Here is a 20,994-nt window from a genome sequence, read left to right on the forward strand (position 1 = left end):
TGCCTGTTACACCACTGCGTAAGACCATCTTTTCAACTATATATCTGGTTAGCGTCCATTTACATGTTATCTCACTCCTCTAATTGTAAAGGCAGCATGAGCAGAACTGTGCCGACAGACAATAGGACAGATTGACAAAAGAAATGCCAGGAGCAGGCTGCAAGCAGCAAACTGCTCGTCGCATCATGCTCCCTGCATGGTCTACACTTGTGTCCTTGGGTTCACTAGCGAGACCTGCATGCAGTATAATGGCCAGGCTGCGAAAAGCAAGGGTCTTGCTTCTTGCCTGTCCATGCATTTGACACCCCCTATGCCCTCAAGACTAGAGGGCTGCGCGTCAGCCCTCCACAAACACTGGTGCTGAGAACACATTGCGACTGGCGAGCCTTGAAGGGACATTTCCATACAATTCTGTGGGGTGTACATTTACCCCCCGAGTGACAGACAACGAGGCCATACAAGGCCCGATTGTGAGAATGAAGCTAGCTGATGTTAAAACCCATCTGAATATGCAGGCCAGTTCAAACATTGATTTCCGACATAAGGCCTAGTGAAGAAACAAAAATGGGCCTATTTCAACTTTAATAAAAATGGACAGGTGCTCAAGTGAAGGAAAACGTGCCTGAGAAAGACCTGTGTGCATGAAAATGCTGTTTCATAAAATATGAAAAGCTACCATTTCATTTAAGGAGACAACAGCATGTCACATTGACTTCAATGCAGCACAGGACTGTGATCGAGAAATCTAAAGCGAAGCCACGCACTTTGCATTTGTCATAAATAAAACACATACTTTTCAACATTCACAATGACAATTTAAAAGAAGAGGCTTACTTGTAGAAGTAAACACTAGTTTCCTATTTTAACTGTGGCCTATGTGTGAATAATACATCATTTAGACATATCTTTTCAATATTGTATTAAAGAAAGATTTAATTCCTGGACAGTAGGCCTAACATGCGGTGGGCCTCCGGGGTCATGCTCATCTCCATTCCTTTTTAACATATATGTTAAATGCCTATCCGATATTCTGCGGTCTTTGGGAGTAAAATTGGCCAACTACGCAGATATTACCGAGATAGTATTTAAGGTATCTGGGGTCTACAAGGATGACATAGAATGTGTTAAACTCTTTAAGGCAATCCAGAAATGGATAGCCTTGAACTCCCTGGCTTTGAATGATTCGAAGACTGAGCTACTTATTCTTGGCACACCTCAAAGTCTGAAAAAACTAGACATACAATATAAAAGCTTTGAGATAAATGGGAACATTATCCCAGTGTCAGACTCAGTAAAGACACTACTCATCTCCTTTCAAAAACATATTTCCTACTTAAAATCATCGTGTTCATACTATGCCCACTTGCTGTGGCAGATTCATCTCTATTTTTCAGAATCTAATAGGGCTCGGATTGTGGCGGCCATAGTGAACATGAAGTTGGATTACCGTGAAAGTCTTTTTGTTAGGGACATCGCAAGGCAGCACTAAGAAGCTTCAATTTTCGCAAAAATTGTGCAGTTCGAGCTGTCTGTGGGCTTGATCTTCGATCTCATGTTTCGGCATCCTGCAGGAAACTGCACTGTCTCCCGATCGAACAGCGCATTCAGATGCTTGATGGGTGAAGCACAGTGATATCTCGCCTCTAGAGTGAAAAGAACACTTACTCACAGGTCCCTACATTCAAATAACAGGTTAATATTGGAACAGGCACACGTAACATTAAAATAGATTGGTGGAGCAAGCTTTAATGCTTGGGCCCCGTCTCTTTGGAACTCGCTCCCATTGGACATTAAAGGCTGCGTCTCTACTCGACTATTCAGAAAATGTCTAAAAACATTCCTCTTTGACAAAAAGCTGCACTAAGACAACGAGTTGATTAGAGGCCTAGATTGGTCCACGTCCTTTTTCCTGCAAGAGTTGTTCACGCAACTTTCTTTTTGTTTTATGTTCAGTCCGTCTTGTGAGCGCCCCGAAGCCTTTGGACGAGTGGAGCAATATAAACATATTTTAGACAGATCGCTAGTAATGCTCTTGCATTGCACCAATGATTATTTATTGCAATGCAATGCAAGGAGGGAGTTGAAGCCCATAACTACACTGCATTTTCTCCTGTGCTTGGCTTGTGACGAGGAAGGTGAAACAGCCACATAGAGAATGCATCCATTTGAAAACAAGAGATACGCTCCCATATGCGAATTGCATGTTAAGATTCTGGGGTCAGTAAAACTACATGAGCTGGGGAAGTTCTGCATTCAATTCTAGGTTGTTAAATAAGCCCACCCACAGAATGGAGTGGTTTTTTTCTACTTGTTCCTCTACCACTTATGTGGCAAGAAGATATTTGGTAAATTAGACTTAAATTATGCCTCGTAGTGTGCACTTTTATAATGTCTGAAATCCCTTCAAGGCAGCCTTTTTCCCTTGTTTGATGTCACTGTTAAACCAGATTAGGCCAAATGTCAATGTCCTGCTGGTAATGTTACCTTATTAAAAGTTTGCCTCTGGTATAACACGACACCCAAACCAATACATATAGACATGCAGCGTTACAGGGCTGCCCCAACAGACCTCAAGCCGGTCATCTTGGATGACTGATAAAAAGACTTGTGCGTATACGACTCAGGGCGCACGACAGTAGGGGCATGGACTTGACTGTTCAAGTGCTTAGAAATAGCGGTCCCATGTAACAGATCAATTGGACTCTTCAATTGCCCCTCGCTCCCTATCCCCCCACCCCCCATTTACGACGCATACATGCAAAATGCCTGGGACCCGGGTAAAGAGATGGTGCTAGGAGACCTATTTCCAGGGGCAGGTTTGTAACACAAGATGAATTTAATGAGAATCTGGGAGTGAGTCTGATTAGGTTGTTACAGTCTCAGAGCAGAAGCACGCCGCAGATGGCCATCGTTCCCACAGGAGCCAGATTCAGGTGAATGTATTGGGGAAGTCACTTGAGGGTAAGACAGAAGAGCCAGGTTGCACGATTATACAAGGTGGTGCAGCATGCTCAGCCCACTAAAATTAAAGTTAAGTCTATCTGGTAGAAAGATCTGGTGGGGGAGCTTTGATGATATGAAGTGGCGCAGGTGCTGCCTCCTGACGAGGGAAGTTGCTTTAAACTCAAGATTGAGGCTTAATTTAAAGTTTTGAATCAGTTGCATTACACCCCGGTTAGGGTAGCACGCTTCTCTCCAACCATCGAAGATAAATGCATGAAATGTGGACAGAGGGTGCAGATTTGTATCATACGTTTTGGGCCTGTCAAGCGGTGGCGCGTTTCTTGCAAGAGGTAGCGACAGCGCTGCATATCATGATTGGCGTTCCACCCACGTTAATCCCACTAAAATACCTGCTGGGGGATATTGTGAAAATCTCCACATTAAAACGTAAACTGTTTAATATATTGTGTATTGTGGCAAAGAAGTGTATATTACTTATATGGAAATTGAAAAATGTGCCCACACCAATTGAATGGATAAGAGATCTGACATTTGTAAAAGAAAAAAATGTGGGGTACGCTATGCCTGTGCCGGCCGTGAGCAGACCAAGGGACATATTGGAACCTTTCCGGTCATACCTCGATACAGTCACAGCAAGGACTTGACTCAGAGACAATCGCAATGTAAGCTATGTGTGTTAACTGTACCAAGACTACATGTATGTTTATTGTTTGAAATCTCAGGGTCATGAGACCTGGTCCAACCTGTCTACTTAAATAAAGGTTACAACATTTTTTTAAAAAAAGTTAGTCTAACAATTTGAAATGTAATCGGAGCAAACTTTGACTGACTGTAAATGGCACACTACAACACTTCTGAAATGGGTTCTTCGATCAACCGTAGATTATGAAAGGCAAAGCTTTTGGTGGTTTTATATGAAAAAGTCACCAGCCAAACATGGCCATTCTGGCGATGTTTAAACTGTAACTCCTACAAATCCTTCCCAACATATTGTACGACTTGTGTTAATTGCTAGTACACCTCCACTCTTTCAATAATTGGGGAAAGGGCTTGAAATTAGTCCGGATTCACGTTTGAAAAAACATCCGCTCCTGACGAAATTTTTACTAGTGCAATCATCATGGAAACATGGGTGTAGCAAAGTTACTCTACTGCACGGAACCCCCACACAAGTCCAATCTTTGGAGATTGGACTATTAGGTTTCACGTCTTCCTAAACAGATGACCATTTGTCACCAATCCATTTTATACTGTGCTTCATTGCAGTGTCACCTGCTTCTTGGTGTGGTCCTTTAAGGGACGTGGTCAGACCACGTCATGACATGATTCCAATAAATAGGCGTCATGTGATGCACATAGATGTTAGGCGCCTAACATCTGTGTCCGTGTACCGATTACTACACAGTGTCGATGTTCCCCGAGCCCTCCCATCCCCAACAATGGCGACGAGGTGGTTGCTTCGACTGGGACAGTGGTCATGGCCCGAACATACCCAGTGGGCGGCTTCTTCGCCAGCAGCGGTATGCAAAGTTCCGGGTGCACTCACCCAAGCCTGGTGGCAGTGAGCGTGGTGTACCCATGTCCTTGTGGGTGCTCACTGCACAAGTGGCCTGCTGTGCCCCAACAGTGATGATCAGCACAGCATGTGTGCTCCCAATTGAGAAAGAGAAACAGAAGCCCAACCCTGGATAACCGAAATTACAGGTACACCTGAAAGTGCCGGCAAAGGTAGCGGCACCAGAAAGGAGTGCTTGTGCGCCTTGTAAAGCATCATTTTTTCTCTATACTTAGTGCAGAGTTGTTGTTTCACCCAGGGCGTTCAGCATTTCTGTGTGCAAATCTTGAACGTGCACCACGCCAATGTGAACTTGCTGCTAGGACCGAACCGATTCTGCCAAGGGTTAAGAACTATCCTAGAGTGTTCGGCACCCCTGTGCAAATGCTGACAAGTTTAAGTGGTCACTAAGCATCATATGACAACATGGCTAACCAAGATGAAGAGGCACCGGGTGCTGGCAGGATGCCCGGTCAGCAAGGGTCACTTGCCCTGTTGATTGTCCCCCTCGAGCTTATGCCAACACTGGAATCTCTGGGTAGAGGCTCAAAATGTACTTTGATGCCACAGGGGAGATGAACGATCAGGCCACGAAGTGCATGTTGCTTTACTCTGCGGGCACGGCAGTTCACAAGGTATTTACTCTTCAGCCAATAGACAATTCCTATGCCGCAGCCACGGCTGCGCTGAAAGAATATTTTATACAAATGGTCAAAGTTGACTACGAGAGGTTTGTGATGAGGTCGGCGAAACAGAACGAAAGGGAGACGTTGGATGTCTTTCATGGGAGGCTGAGGCAGCTGACGTTTTCCTGTGCCGTGGCTAATGAGGAAGTCGGACAACAGCTCATCCGAGGGTACTCTTCAGTGAAGATTAGAAGGCAGATCTTGTGGAAACCTGGTATCACGTTGGCGAGAATATTGGAGCTTGGTCGGTCAATCGAGTTGGCTGAGGTCAGGGTGACCGCAATGAAGACCAACAAGCTGGAGTAAGTATGCGCAGTGGGTAGACAACAGCCCAGCAGAGTATTCAGGAGAGGCACCGGACCCAAAAATGGCAATCTTACAGAGCGTACTCCCATATGCCCACAATCTGGGTATGGCGGGTAACTGCCCTGCCAAGAGTCATATTTGTAGGCGATTAATCACTTTGCGAAAGTGTGCCTTGCCCCGGTGACGGCCACGCCCTCGAGAGGCAAGGGAAAGCCAAAACAGGGTAATCAGCAGCAAAAGCAGAAGATCGCGCAGGTTGGGCCAGCTGAAAAGCAAGATGAGCAGGTAGCTGGCGAAGATGTTTTCTTCATCTCAAGTGTACTTGAAATTGGAAAGAAAAAGAAACGTCAGCCTAAATATATAGTTTGCAGTAATAACAGACATTCCTGCATCAGTGAAGGAATGGCGTTCTCTCAATACACTGCTCTAGGTCATCCTCCCTCAATAAACAATCCCTGCATGCACATCTGTAGTTTTGGTGGGAAGACATCCTTACCCATAGAGGGCATGATTGTGACGGCGGAACAACGCGAAGGAGGGAATATCAAAGTCAAGTTCTTAGGGAAAAAAGTGAGCGACGTAACACTACTTGGCTGCACGACGGCGGAGGCATTGAGAATAGTGAACTTCGTGTTTGGGGTGTACAGAGAATGTGCAGTCACTCATCAAGCGATTCCAGGACATATTATTTGGAAGTGGCATGATGAAAATAGGGCCTATTCATCTTCATATTGACAAGACAGTCCAGCCGATAGCCTGAAACATCGGCGCATACCTTTCCACTTCAGAGCAGGTCTCATGTGAACTAGAAAAGCTTTTAGAACTGGATATCATCGAGCCTGTGGATGGTCCCACCACGTGGGTCTCATCGATTGTGGTGGTACGAAAGCCTAAACAACCAAACGCATTCCGCATCTGTGTCGACATGCTCCTTCCCAATAAGGTGATAAAAGGGAGAGGTACCTCACGCTAACGACTGATGACGTGGTTGAAGATCTGCAGGAGGCCCATATCTTTCGCCAAGCTAGATCTGAGGGCTATACCATCAGCTGGTCCTACTGTGAGGAATTCAATCATCTGCATGGGAGTGTGCACTCGTCTGGGTTTTTTTTAAATGAAAATGAATGATGGGAGATCAACCTCTGAAAATGTGAGCGGCTAATCCGCTCACATTTTCCCCTGCTCACCACACAACAAACACATAGTCATATATACTCCGGAGGGGGTGGGGGGCACATCCTACATCCTAGAGGCATAGTCCTCCCGGTCATGTTCAGTTGGAATGTGACAGCCATGGGTACATCAAAAGTATCACACCTTCCTTCGGCCATGGCCAGCGTAATTAAAATATCAAAGGCTCCATGCATCTGCCTCGCTATTGTCTAAATCGGCTGGTGGCAGCGCACACTGATAAGAGTTAATTGAAACAGGCCTGCGACACGCTTGGTCGCAGAACAGACCAGGGAGGCATGACTAAAACCTCTTGGATATGCAATGTGTCAGCTTGAAGATAGCTCCCACCCCTCTGTATGAAAGGCAGTGAACAGCATGTCTGGGTCCACAATTTACAGCAGGCAACCCCTGCAGAGAGGACACCTTTCAGAGGGTAATAGTAGTTGATTTAAGGGAGACAGAAAGTCTGCTCTTGTCACAAATTTCAAGGAAGACCTGTGCTTTGATCAAGTCACAAAGGACTCAGTTAACCCGAGAGACACTTTGATCTACAAAAGACAGGAAGATGGGTGGGACTTTATGTTGTCACCCCTTATCTTTCCTGTTGCAAAGCACTCTGGTCCTGACCTCACGCAAGAAGATTGTTGGTGGGGACCCAGGATTGGTTCCTTAAGGTAGGCTTAACGTGGACCAATCAATGGGGCCCATTTGGATTTAAAAGAGGGCTGAGCCCCTCATTTAGCAGATCATCCGACGGCTTTGAAAGAAGTAAGAAGGACTCATTTGGACCCTGGCCGAAGAGTCTGCCATACATCTTCCACCAGTGAAGGTAGACCAGGATTTTGCAAGAGGGAAGCATGTTCCATCACCTAAACATCTCCAGGAAACAGAGGGAGATACCAGACACAGAGGACCTGTCCAGCAGCTCCAGAATTGGTACTGAGCCAGCACACAGCGTGCTCTGCTAGGTTCTGCCAGCAAGCTTCCTATGTGGGAAGTGCCTGAGAGTCTATGAACAAAGGACAAAGCCGTTGCATGCAAACACTCTCCTCAGCTTTGGGCCATCCGCCTTAAAGGACGACACAAGCCCTGCGTAAAAGCTAGGACAAGCCACAACAAGCATCAACCAGCGTCCATTTTTTAAAGGACATTTTTTTCGAGGCAGTCAAGCCCTCGAACGCGACATGCTGCGCCACTGACTGTTGTCACGCTGCAGCCACTAAAGCCGTCCAAGATGCCTTGATCAGCGTTCCAGATCCGCCAACCAGCACAGAGACAATTCTTGACCCTGAGCTGCCGTGTAGGCCAGCCTGCAGCAGTCCATCCAGCCTCTCTTGCCAAACTGCCTACCGCCCGATACCCGCACCTGTCTCCCGAAGAACTCTGTTGCAGGAGCTGCAAAGCATCCTTGAACCGACTCAACGCTGTCGAGCATCATGATCATCTCAAGCACCAAGTACATTGTGGTTCTGTCCCCCTGGTCCTTCTCCAAAGGTCCTTTTGACATTTACGACCCCTTGCACCATTGGTGCTGAAACCAAATAATCTTTAACCATTAAGACTGATTGCTTAAACGACTATCCTCCTATCAGTATCCAGAGTGCCTCCCTTTCCTTCATGAAACTGTCTGTCCGCTGTGTTCCTTAACAGGGTGGACAGTATTTTGTAGTGTGCTATAACTGTCTGTTGTAATAATAATAAAGTAGATATTTTTATACAACCTTGACTTTATCATTGGGTAATAATTGTATTTTCGCTGTGTTGCAACTAACCAACGATCCACGACCTTGCAGCGATAAGCCTGCTGTTCCGTCCACGTTACCAAAATTGGACAAGGAGGATTGGAATGTAATGCGTTCCAATTTGTTCGGATCCCTTCTGGTGTACTAGAGGTGTGGGGCTGATTGATGGTTTAGACAGCAATATTCATCCATGGACCACTGGTGCCCCACGGAAGTTGATTCGTCACACCTACGCACAGCGTCCCACTACATAACAAACTTCACCACATACAAGTGTCTATATGATTACAAGCGGTAAAACTTTGGTATTTCCACAATGGCAGAGAATACTGTTTGGAGTGCATTGGCCGGCATTCAAGGAGCCATCAACATAAGTGACAATATTTTTGCATGCTCGAAAATGGAACATCACAGCCTACAGGCGCTGTCCCCCCATCATATTGAATTGAAATATGACAGCCAACAGTACATCAAGGCATCTCAGAAGGGGGAAGGCAAAACCTTTCTCCTGCCATGGCCCGACTAATTAACTATCAAAGGCTCCATGGATCTGCCCTGTCCTTTTGTGTAAGCACCACAGATGGTGGCAGCAATTAAAATACTGAGAGTATACTTAAAACAGGCCCACATGGGGCTTGGCTGCAGAGGTTAACAGAGACAGGAAAATCCCAACAACTTTTGATATGCACTGTGTCAACCTGAAGCCAGCTCCCGCCTCTCAGTATCAAGGGCAGTGACCTGTCATGTCTGGGACTATGTATTTATGGTAGTCATCACCACAAGGGGACCCCATTCAAAAGGCACGAGTTTTTGGTTTGGCAGCAACCACAACTCTGGTCTTGTTACAGCTTCAAGGGAGACCTGCCGCTATGTTTAGGAGCCAGAGTGCTCAAATAACCAGAGACCCTTTGATCTACAACAGACAAGAAGATGGGTGGAACTTATTACAGGTGTTCACCCCTTTACCTTTTCTGTTGAAAAGCACTCTGGTTATGACCTGATGCATACAGGATATTGTTGGTGGAGACCCACAATTGGTTCATTAAGGTAGACTTAGCTTACACCCATCACTGTGTCATGCCCCTCTTTTGGGCAGATCATCTGAAGACTTCTCAAAGAGTAACAAGAACTCATTTGGACCCTCGGCTGAAGGCACAGTCTGCCTTTCAGCTTCCGCCAGTGAAGGAAAGCCAGGATTTCCAAAGAGGGAAGTAAAATCCCTTACCTAAACATCTTCCAAGGAACAGAGGGAGATACTGTATCCACAGGACCCTCCAGCAGCTCCACAACCAGTATCCAGCCAGCACACAGCGCGCCCTGATAGGCTTGGCAGCCAGCTTCCTAGGTGTGAAGTGCCAGAGAGTCTCTGAACCAAACCAAGGTCTCTCCTCAGCTTTGGGCGGTCTGCCTTAAAGGGCAAAACAAGCTCAGTGAAGAAGCTAGGAGGAGTGCATTGACAAGCATCAACCAGCGTCCGCCTTAAAAGACATTTTCGAGCCAGTCGGGCCCCTTGAGCTGCAACCGACTACACCGCTGATTGTTGTCACACCCCGGTCGCTAATGTCATCCAAGATGCCTCAACCAGTGCTTCAAACCTTCCAGCTAGCACAGACAATTCCTGACCCTGAGCCAATGTGTAGGTTAGCCTGCAGCTATCCGTCCAGCCGAAACCCTGTTGAGCACCAAGAACTTCTACAAGCACAAGGTACATTGTGGTTCTGTCCCCCTGGTCCTTCTCCAAAGGCCCTTAGAGACATTTTACGATCCAGTGCTCCCTTTGTGCTGAAAAGAATTATCCTTCAACTATTGCAATTAATTGTATTTTTGCTGTCTTGCAGCTAACCACGACCTTGCGGAGATAAGCCTGCCGTTAGCTCCACGTTACCAAAATTGGATAAGGAGCTTTATAATTTGATTGTGTTTCCAATCTGTTCGGATCCCTTCTGGTGTACTAGAGGTGTGGGGCTGATTGATGGTTTAGAAACTGATATTCATCCCTGGACCACCGGTACCCCAGAAATTGATTTGTCACAAGACAAGAGTTTGTCAGGATGATCTCTGAAAGCAACATCCCAAACTCCATGTCAGTTGTGCAACTCAGACTAGCATTTTAGAATGATGAGTTTCGACGTGATGCAGACTGCCATCACGAAAGGCGATAGAAGTGTGTGCTGGAGAGCTTGGATAAGCGCTGAGAATGCATGGAGGTCATTGGAGCAGTTGTGACACGTCAAGAGTGACTCGTCTTTCACAGAGTAGGGGTTGCTACTAAGGGGATTCCGAATTGGGATACCATCCAAGCTCATTCCCAGAGTCATCACTTTGGCTCACCATGGACATCAGCGGACGGCCAATGCGAAGGCTCCCCTGTGGATGAAGGAATGGTTTCCTGGGCTGGAAGAGCGCATAGAAGAGTTAGTAAAAAAGTTGTGTGGTGTCAGGCTGCTGTTCCGTGCAGAAGGAACCCAGAACTGTGTCAATTTCATGCAGTTGTATGCCATGGGAGGTAGTACACCGACTTAGGTTCCACCAGCAGGGACACCCACTTTCTGCTCATTGTCGATCAATGGTCTAAATACTCATGGTGGAATTTGTGATCTCCAGCGTCCTCTCGGATGTCATACAGGTGATGGAGAAGGTGTTTGCAACCCATGGTCTACTAGGTGAGGTTTACTCAGACAATGGGGACCCTGTTTCAGTGAGGTTTTGTGTCAGTCATGCAAAAACATGGAATCCATTACAGGAAAACAACACCAGTGTGGCCCAGAGCAAAAAGGGATACTGAAATATTTATGAGGTCTTTGAATATAGGTTTTCAGGATCGCACATGGTCTGTGGACTTGCCTCAAAAGAGCGTTATATTAGTTCATACTGGAATATCGCACCACACCTCATTGTTCAACAAGAGTGCCCACGGCTGAAGCATTATTGCAGAGGTGTCATTGAGGTTTCTTCCCAGATGCAGAGACCCAGGTCCCTGGCGAGATTGAAGATCAGGCAGTGGCCGATGAGAGGAGAAGGGCCAATGATGACAAGACTGCAAGGAGAAGGCTGCGAATACCCACTAGCATTAGGAGATGAGGTGTTGGTGAAGTCTAGACAGCTGGCAGGGAAACTATCTGACCTCTGAACCTGACCTACTTCAAGTAGTAGATGCGATGGGATTGATGGTGATGACATCGAATGGATGTGATACAGTGACACTGAATTTGTGTTTTTTTCTGAAGTGTGGAATTTTAGCAGATGAAGTACCAGAGGGTCAGCTCACTGGTGGTGTTGAGAGGGATGATTTTAGGTCCATAGACAATTAGATGGTCCCAGTACAGCTAGGGGTAAGGAAATTGACCTACGGTGATAAGTGTGACAACCAAAGATATCCTGTGAAAGTGGATGCCCACCATACCTACAGGACTGTGTGCTTGACAATTAGAAAAGTGGCAGAGTACTGGAATATACCCAATGAGTGATATTTGTGTGTTGTTTTTATTTGAAGTTTTACTGGTTTGTTTAACGTTATGAAAAAGGAGGAGTATGGTCTCTTTAGGGGACATGGTAAGGGCCACATCATGACGTGATCCAAATAAATGGACGTCATACGAGGCGCGTAGGGGAGTGCACAAGTGGAGCCCGGAATACTAACACCTGCCGCCGCATACTCATAACTACACATAGTGTCTGTGTTCTGCCGAACCCCCCCAAATACTCATTATTCCCCAATGTAATGAACTCAATTCGTCGATCCGAGTAGGCCCTGCTGGACTCAATTCATCGATCCGAGTAGGCCCTGCTGGACTCAAACGTGTGCCCTTAATGCAGACTGAGATGAGCACTTTACTCAGGGCCAATTCACCAGCTCGTTGGGCAGCAACCTACAATGGATACAATTAGTCCATTACCCCCAAACTTTAGGGAATTTGGGAGAGAAAGAGAACATCTGGGTTGTTCCAAATGGGTACTCAGAACTTTCTACATAGCGCTCCCTCCTCCCATGTTGCCGTTTCGTGGCACTGCAGTCGAGATGTGGGCATCATGTGGCACTTTTGAACCCGAGCCAAGATGTGATGGACCTCAGAATAGCGCGAGGCCGGTTGGCTTTGCAGGTGCGACATGTCGCAGTCAGTCAGTCAGGGGGCCCTGAGGGAGGCGCCCGCCGCGTGCGCTGGGCGGGAATCCCGCGCCTGAGGGTCGCAGAAGGATCCAGAAGCCGCGTGACGTGAGGCGCAGCCACGCAGTTCTCAGGATCGGCCAGCATTGCCTCGCCGGGCCATGTTACCGCGTGTGCGCTTGCCTGTACGCCCAGCGCCCCCTCCTTCCAGGCAGCCCCCCGGGGGGGTGCCCAGCGGGGGCCCCTCTCCCGCGTACCTGTGTGTGCGGCGCTCTGCGGACGCTCAGGACTCGTGTCTCTCGCTGGCGGCGGGCGGCGGGCAGAAGCGGAAGTGCAGGCAGGCAGGCAGGAGACGGGCTGCAGGTCCCCTCCCCCAGCCAGCCAGCCAGCCCTCGCTCGCTCGGCTCCCTCCTGACGGATCCTCTGCCGTCCCTCCCCAGGCAGGCGCAGCAGCTAACGACGCCCGGCGACTCCCCCGGTCTCTCTCTCTCTCGCTCTGCAGGAGCCCGCCTCATTTCAGATCCATTTTTTTTTCTTTCATTTTGTTTTGCTTTTCTCTCGAAAAAAAAAAAAAAACCCTCAAATCTCCAAACGCACGTGGATGGCAGATTACGGCCTAGCTCTCAGGTCGGAGCAGTGTGCAGCGGATCTAGTATGAGCTAGCAGAGATAGCTGCAGTTGTGCATCCCCCTCCCCCATGCCCTCTTTACTCGTATTCTTCTCCCCCTGCTTCCCTCCCATTTTCTTCGTGTAGCATTTTTCAACCAAAGATATGTCTTGCCTTTCGAACCCCCCCTTTACTAGCACCCCAACCACACATTTTACACCCACACTCTCTTTTTTTTCACTGTGATTATATGTATAACTGCAATTACCATTATACACACGCTCAAGGCTCAACTAGACCAAAACTTTGGGGCCTGGACGACTAACACTTCAAACGGGGGAGGGGGGCACAACTCCAGCTATCTCTGCCTGCCAGCTCATACTGGATACCATTGCACACTGATATGAGATATTTGCCAACATTCCAACGCACCTGGGAGGGAGATTTCAACTGTGAAATCCGGAAAAGATTATTCCATAGAAATGCATTGGGGAAAGAATTATATTAGGCGGGAGACCGTGAAAAATCGTGAGTCTCCAGGCTGAATTGGGAGGGTTGATTGGGGGTGGGGGACTACCTTCAGTGACCGTGCATGGGCAAGTAAAGGTTATTTGCAGGAGGCCTCCTTCCCCTCCCCCCCCAAGGAATGCTTGTGTGCTCTACATACATGCCAACATTCTCGAACACTTGTGAGGGGGATTTCACCACTGAAATCGGGAGTAATTCATTTTCTCGCAGGATTGCATTGTGGTTCTAATTATTTTAGGTCGGAGAAAATAAAAAATAGCAATATTTTAAAATAAGAAATCGTAAGTCTCCTACCTAAATCGGGAGGGTTGGCGTGTATGGTTCTATAGGTCCAAATTAGTAGCTGCAACATTAAACACACTGGACCTGTGACATTGCCCGAAACGGAAAAAGATTTAAAAGCAAACTGCACTTTTTCATTGGTTCCTGGCAATTCTGTGATTGTGATGTGGTGTGTAGTTGTTTTTGTCCCTGGCCAATCACTGGGTCATGTCCAGCTAAATTGTGAGGTGTCAGTAGGAATGGTGGCAACTGTAATTGACTACTGCCATTTTTATGGTCTAAATTTGCTCTGGCGATTGTAAGAGAAGGGGGGCGGGTTAAATTAGTGAAACACTTTATATTACATTGTCAACAGGAAACCAATTGCAACTCGGGCACACACAGAATGTTATCCTTTCAGCAAATCACAGTGGATGAAACATTTAAAAGGTGCAAACAGTAACACATCATTTAAGTCAGATGTGTGTATTCGTAGACATTTGCCATCCACCCCTATACATATCAATATTTTTGGCAAGCCACTTTTTATTTGTGCAGTTTTATAAAGTTTTATAAAGCCTGTACAAGGCTCCTAGGGACATCAGAATGCAAGAAAGTAAGGAGCAGCAGAAACAAAACAAGGATTTAGACCTATTGCTTTCTTAAAGGGACCTTCCATTTAGGGGAGTCAAGTTATAAAACAGGTTTCCTTGTACTGTTAAGGTACAAGTTTCAAGACTGAAGGAGACATGTGGTGGGGGCATCGTGATTGAGGTGGCGCGGGTATGTTGCTTGACAGGCTTCGGGATGTTTTGTGCCGTCGGGTCAGTGCTTTGACGTCGCTTCGGCTGGAGTTTCTTTTTCCAGTTTTCAGGGGTTTTGTTGCATTGCATTGTTTTACCTTGGAATTGCTTCAACTGGGGCTTTTTTGCTGAGTTTTGGGAGGTTTTATTGCACTGGGCTTGTTCAATTTAGCTTTCCTTGACTACACTGAATGTATATATAGTTGTTCGACAGGAGATAAGTTTGTTTTCCTTCATACGATATTATCTTCTTTATGATTGTTAACTAGGGATCAGATTGACGCATACATACCTTTTATGACATTTTACCCATCATCAGCTATGCTAGCCAGACTGAGAATTTGTGACACTGCACATCCCGTTTAACTCATAGCAGAATGATGTGTGGACATCATTATATATGACTGGTTGACATTTCATAGGTTATCGTTTGCCACTCCTATCTCAGTCTGCCCATCTTCTCCATGTTATGATATTCTGTCGGGTACTGTTTTTATCCCTTCTGTCACATGTCCTTCTTATACAATGCTGTAAAATAGCGGTATTCGGAGAAGCCCGCCCATGCTATGTTCTGCTGCCATGTGTCATGGAACACAGCGCTGCTACCGTCGGACTCAGATTATGCTTTTTGGTGCCTTTCTTTTTTCTAGTGGAGGGCTATTCCTTATGCAATGATGCAAAGTGCTACGTAATGCTGTCATAGGCAATGCTATTCAGTACGGTCACTTGTTGGCTTATTTTGGCCTAGCCTTTTGCCATTTTAAGCAGAGATGTGCCAAATATCTATACTATGTTTAAAGTGAAGTTTGTCAATTCCAATGTAAAGGAATACCTACAGGCATAGTGTACTATCAGCTGCCACTGAGCATGCTCCCGTCTCAGGAATGGTCACTGGGGTTTCTCTGGTAATCCACCACTGCATCGAGCCAGAACACTGCACAGCAAAGTTCTATGTTCATTAGAATGTCCATTGGGCCCCTACAGCAAGTGTTTATTTTATTTTACTCTTGTCACACTCGCTCTCTCCCCTCCACTGGAAGCTATCCTAGTATGACTCGGATGGGTAGATTCTTTGTCATGTTTTCCTTTTGTTTACCACCCCACTTTCTTTCAGGACACAGCCAACCCTTGGCTTTGGCACCTCTCGTCAGCAGGCATAGCGTTACTAGGTCTCTTGAGTACTCCTTATGCTGGAACTCATTACGAATACCTGTTTTTTAATGCCACCACAACTCACAGGAACTCTTGAGCACATCTCAAGGCCAGCACACATACCAAAAATGCGCTGCTAAGTGACTAGTGAATTGTCCAGTATAAATAGTTCTTGATTCTTCTCATGCCCTCTTTTGGTCTAACCCCATACATGCATCCCAGCAATCACTATCACCCAACTTTGTGTTATGTTTCCATTTAGTTTGTGACCTATGTCTGTCGGTTTTGTTCATAGACTTTCTTCCTCCTTACCATTTCCTGCTTACCTTTTCCTAGTTTCCTTTTCAATACACAGACCACGATTTAGTTTACACCCTGGGTGGGATGACAGTTCACTTTACGACCACTATGGTGGTGATGTGCGCAGTATAAAAGTAAATTAACATAACATAAAAATACGTGACAGAATTAATCAATTGCTTAATGTATGATATATATGGACCATGGACCCTAACATAATGCATACTTAGCAAGCAACATCTGGCTAGCTCTAGGACCCTTTTCTAGGTCAGAGAGATGGAGGTTCAGGGAAGAGAAAAGTTGAATACACTGGCACTAGAAAAAAGGTGGTAGGAAGGGAGATATCCCAGAGGACTTCAGAAGTTAAGCCAAGGACAGATAATAGCTAGAAAGACTGGCGACAGATATGGTTGGATAATCCAATTGTTTATTCAGGGCAATGGGTGCAAGGTGGATGTCAGAGGTGGGAGGCAGGTGCAGGATGAGCGGAGTGAGATTTTGCACAAGAGCAGGTGTGAGATGTTGGAACAGGGCTAAGGTGAGCTATCGTTTATCAGGAGATAGAAAGTTAGACGAGTCCAGCTATAGTGTGTCTATAGCCACATTCTGTGGCTTCCTTCCCACGAATTGCAAAGTGTTAAGTTACACCGTGGTATATTTTGTTGAGGGGATAGATATATTTAGAGTGTATAGGGGTGTGGAAAGGGGACTGGGTAGGTATTAGGAGGGAACAGGTGTATATGGAGTCCACTGCTTAAAATAAATAAATGAAAATTGCATGATGAAACCTACCGCAACGTAACTTACAACTTTGCAATTTGTGGGGATAAAGCCATTTGGAATTATCTAGAGCATGGGTCTGTAGCCTTTGGCTCTCCAGATGTTTTGCACTACAACTCCTATCAACCCGAGCCAGCCTAACTAATGGTGAGGGTTCATGTTCCAAAACATTTGGATAGGGTGGTAGATCAGAATCAGGCAACAGACAGGGTGGCATTTTGGCTGATTGTTTCTTTATTATAACACAAGGCCTGAGCTGTCCCTAAGCCTAGGATTCTCTGTCTTCCTCTATAAAGGAAAAGGTAAAAGGGTGCCTGTCAGGTGGTCATACAAAACAAGAAAAATCCCCAGTCCAGAATCCTATGCTAACCTGAGTTCTGTTCCTACCACTACAAAAGAAAACATAAATTCCACAAAGGTACGAGTAGTGCCCTTGCCCAAACATAAGAACAGTTGCTGGATTCTGACCCCACCCTGGTTTCTCTTAATCCAAAAGAGGTTCCTCACCCAGATGCACAGTTCAACCAAGTACACTGAATGTCTCTTCAAACTTTTTCTGCTTTTACCAGTCTATGGTTGATCTCTCTTTCTTCTCACCCACCAGGGTTTTGTCTCAGTCACTTATTTTCTTTCCTACTTGGGGACTATTGACCCATATCCCCACTCTTTGTGTTCTCCTTGTGTTCCCCACCAAGGAAGCTCCTTACGTTCTCCCCACCTGGGGACTTCCTTGTCTTTAGACCGATTTAGGGTTTCATTTCTCTCACCCCACCTCTGGATCTTGTCCCTCTCACCCTTTCTTGGAGTCTTGTCTCTCTCACCGTGCCTTGCAGTTTCATTCCTCTCATAGAGCCTTGGGGTCATGTTTGCCTCAATCCACCTTAGCGTCTTGTTTCTCTCAACCTGCCGTGGGATCTTGTTTCTCTCACCTCGTCACCGTCCTCCCACTGCATACCTCTGGTTTCCAGGCAGTGCTCCTCGGGAGAGTCAGTGAGTTTGACCAAAGTGGCTCTGCTTCTTTGGCTTCTCCAAGGTGTTTTGCGTCAGCATTGCTTGCCCTCTCTTACCACTGACTTCTGATGGTATTTCAGTGATGACTTCTCATTATGCTGATTGTCGACGCCTCGGCCGGTATTTGCTCATCTGCACTCTTCAGGCCTGGCAGGGGCTATGATCGTTGCATTGGCTCGACGGTGGTTTGGTCTCTCAATATTGGCATATGCTCCCTCTGTCCTGCCACACTTCCCTGTGGGTGGCCTCCAAGCTTCTTTGGCTCTGAAGGTCTATTTTTTCCTGCTTTAATTGGCTCTTTATGTCTCCCTCTGCTAGGGGGCGGGGCTATCCACTGTTCTCTCGTTCCCAGCGAGAACAGTGAATACAGAGGGTCAGAAACCATACCAGTCATTGGTACAGGAAGTTTTAAATTATCACAAGCCAACAAAGATACTGAGAGCTTGAGATTAGAGAGGATAACCTAGGGATTTCCTGTTCTCTAAGCGGGGCATCACATACAGTGAGATCCCATTCGTCCTGTCCCCTAGATGGTGTTTAGCGTTCTTACCTCCCTAGTCCCAAGGGGGTGGCTCCCTGGATACGTAACAATAACTATTGCTTGCTGGCCCCTGTCTATGGCAACTTTCTTACATAGGAGTTGGGTGGTATACGCTGCTCCTGTGTGACAGTTTTTTTAATTGAATTAAAGGGTCTTCGGTCGTTTCCTGGAGTAGATGAAGGGTAACATTTGGGGCTGCAAGAACCATATCATTGCGGCACTGCCCAAAAAGTATTGACTGAAAGTTTCCTGCTTTTGAAAGTTCCACTCAAATAGTATATTTAAACTGGAGTGCATTGCAGCATTCAAAGATAACAACATTGTCAGCCAGGTATTTTGGGGACTATCGTGATGGCTTATTGTGCTAGGCAGGCTGTCTATCAAGCCTATTGGGCTTCTATAGTGATCCATGTAAGGGCGGTGGCAACTGGAGGGATGGAGTACGGCTCCATCTTGAAGCGGTTTCACTGGTGCAAGATGATTTTTGGGAAGACTTGTTAGGAGGGGGTTTGCATAGTCAAGTATTTCGTTCTTTATGGTTTTGACTCCTTGGCAATGACCTGACTTGGCTAAACCGTTAACATTTTCAGCAGACAATGTTGAAGCTGGTTCACTTGGATCGAAAAGTTATGTTGTAAAGTTCAAGCCGCAAATATCTGTCGAGAACCAAACTCTGTGATTTAGCAGCTTGAAGAGGAGAAATGGGACGGTCCATTCCCCCAAACCACATACAAACTTTGGAAAATGACATCACAGCCAAAGAACCTCCGGCCACACGGATTTACACCCTTTCCCACTGTCCCGGGTGCCAACGCACATCATGATCCTGCTCCACCGGCTAAACCAGGCCCCATCCCACCCAAAGCACAGGGTGGAAACCAAGACGCTGCTGGGACCGATCACATGGACCAGCTTGACTAAACGTTTCACAACCTAAACTACCATTGTTAGAAATGACACAACGACATAGCCACAACAGACAGAAACACATGTGCTGCCATGCACCTGGATCAGAGACACACCAACCCACATGAAGAACAAGCTCAGTGCTATGACGTAGCGGACCATGTACACTCACATATGTACATCGTTATTATTTTGCACATAGGTCAGCAATCGCTTTGCAGAAATGCAAGACGCCAGAAGAGTTTGTTAATATGCTTGCAGAGGCTTCATGCTACTACCCTGGAGACAAGACACTATAAACGGACCTATGTACATGGAACCATTGAGGATCCCCACACCCCCTTGCCTTAAAGAATCTATGCCACAATATGCAACCAAGCCGAAGTAGGCCTCAAACCAGAGTCGACAAGCCTGGAGCAGCTCGTACGGAGCCACATGGTGCTGAGCATGCAGAACAGCCCCTGGCTGGAGCCACCACAGCCAAGGTTGCAATGTTGCAATCCACATTCCGCACTTTCCAAGCCAAGGTGACTCCTGCCACTGCTGCGATGACCCAAAGCAAAATACAAATGAAATCCCCATAATTCTGCCTCAGCCATGGTCTCTCAACACGTGACCGGGCCGACCTGATACAACGCCAATTTTCGAAGACTGAAGAAGCACTGGTGTCCCACGTCTGGGACCCCGCTTGCAAAAAAGTCTTAACTCAGACACCGGCGGCGATGGGAAAGGAGCGCTCTAATGGCAGTAGCAGGACCTGTCCATTGTCTTCCACTGACACATAGTCATACATTGTTGCAAACACCAAGTACATCGCGGACTGGGGGCGACGATGGTCCCAGGCTTGGTGGCTCGCTGATGGACCAATCTGGGCACAGGGGGCTAACCACTGACGACATTACCATACAACCAATCACTAACTCTCTCCATGTAACCTTTTAGAAGTAAAAATGTTTAGAGACGAATCAAGCGTACCACCTGACCTCTACTCTACTAATAAACCCTTTCACTATATGGTCTTATACTAAACCTACCACTCGAGGAGCCAACCCGAAGTGGCGATGGGTTTGGGGATGAGCTTTCGCAGATGACGCAATTTGTTACGTCACTCAGCTACAAAAAGGGCCTACGAACCCGACTAGGATGAGAAGTTGCCTGGAACGTACGCTCCACGTATTTGTCCCTGTTTTCTTGTAATAACCAGCAGTAACTAATTGCTTTTGTGTGGCCCCTCTACTTCTTTGGGACACGAAAGGAGTTGGGGCCTTCCGAGAGCTGGAGGTCTGCGGACCCTGGGTACGGCTCTGCCGACCACCAGAAATTTCCCTAACTAGGTGTGACAAGAGAGCTGCCCAATCCAAATTTTGAGGATGCAACCATCACGGTTTGAATGGGGATAAAAGACCAAGACCAGTAAAGCAGGATGTAGAGCTTCGGGTAGTGGACAGACATCCAGTTTTGGATACACCATGAGCGCTGAGCAAGGATCTGATGTCTGGTTCTCTTGTGATCTTTATGTAGAGGTGGGTATCGTCAGCGTACTGTGGGTACCAGCTAGGCAAGTACTCAGCAAT

At 46.6% G+C, this 20,994-nt stretch overlaps 1 protein-coding gene across 1 annotated transcript in view; it reads right to left on the reverse strand.

Annotated features, from left to right (window-relative positions):
* LOC138570181 (ubiquitin-conjugating enzyme E2 E1) overlaps positions 1 to 13,061 on the reverse strand; it is a 481,786-nt gene extending 468,725 nt beyond the window's left edge. The window contains exon 1 of the mRNA XM_069648862.1: positions 12,789 to 13,061. Within this exon, the coding sequence (XP_069504963.1) occupies positions 12,789 to 13,046 (258 nt within the window). The 5' untranslated portion in view covers positions 13,047 to 13,061. The remainder of the gene's footprint in view (positions 1 to 12,788) is intronic.
* Between the last annotated feature and the right edge of the window lie 7,933 nt (positions 13,062 to 20,994).

The sequence above is a fragment of the Ambystoma mexicanum genome, chromosome 2q (assembly GCF_040938575.1).
Source record: "Ambystoma mexicanum isolate Mex_15411 chromosome 2q, UKY_AmexF1_1, whole genome shotgun sequence".
Taxonomy (NCBI): Eukaryota; Metazoa; Chordata; class Amphibia; order Caudata; family Ambystomatidae; genus Ambystoma; species Ambystoma mexicanum.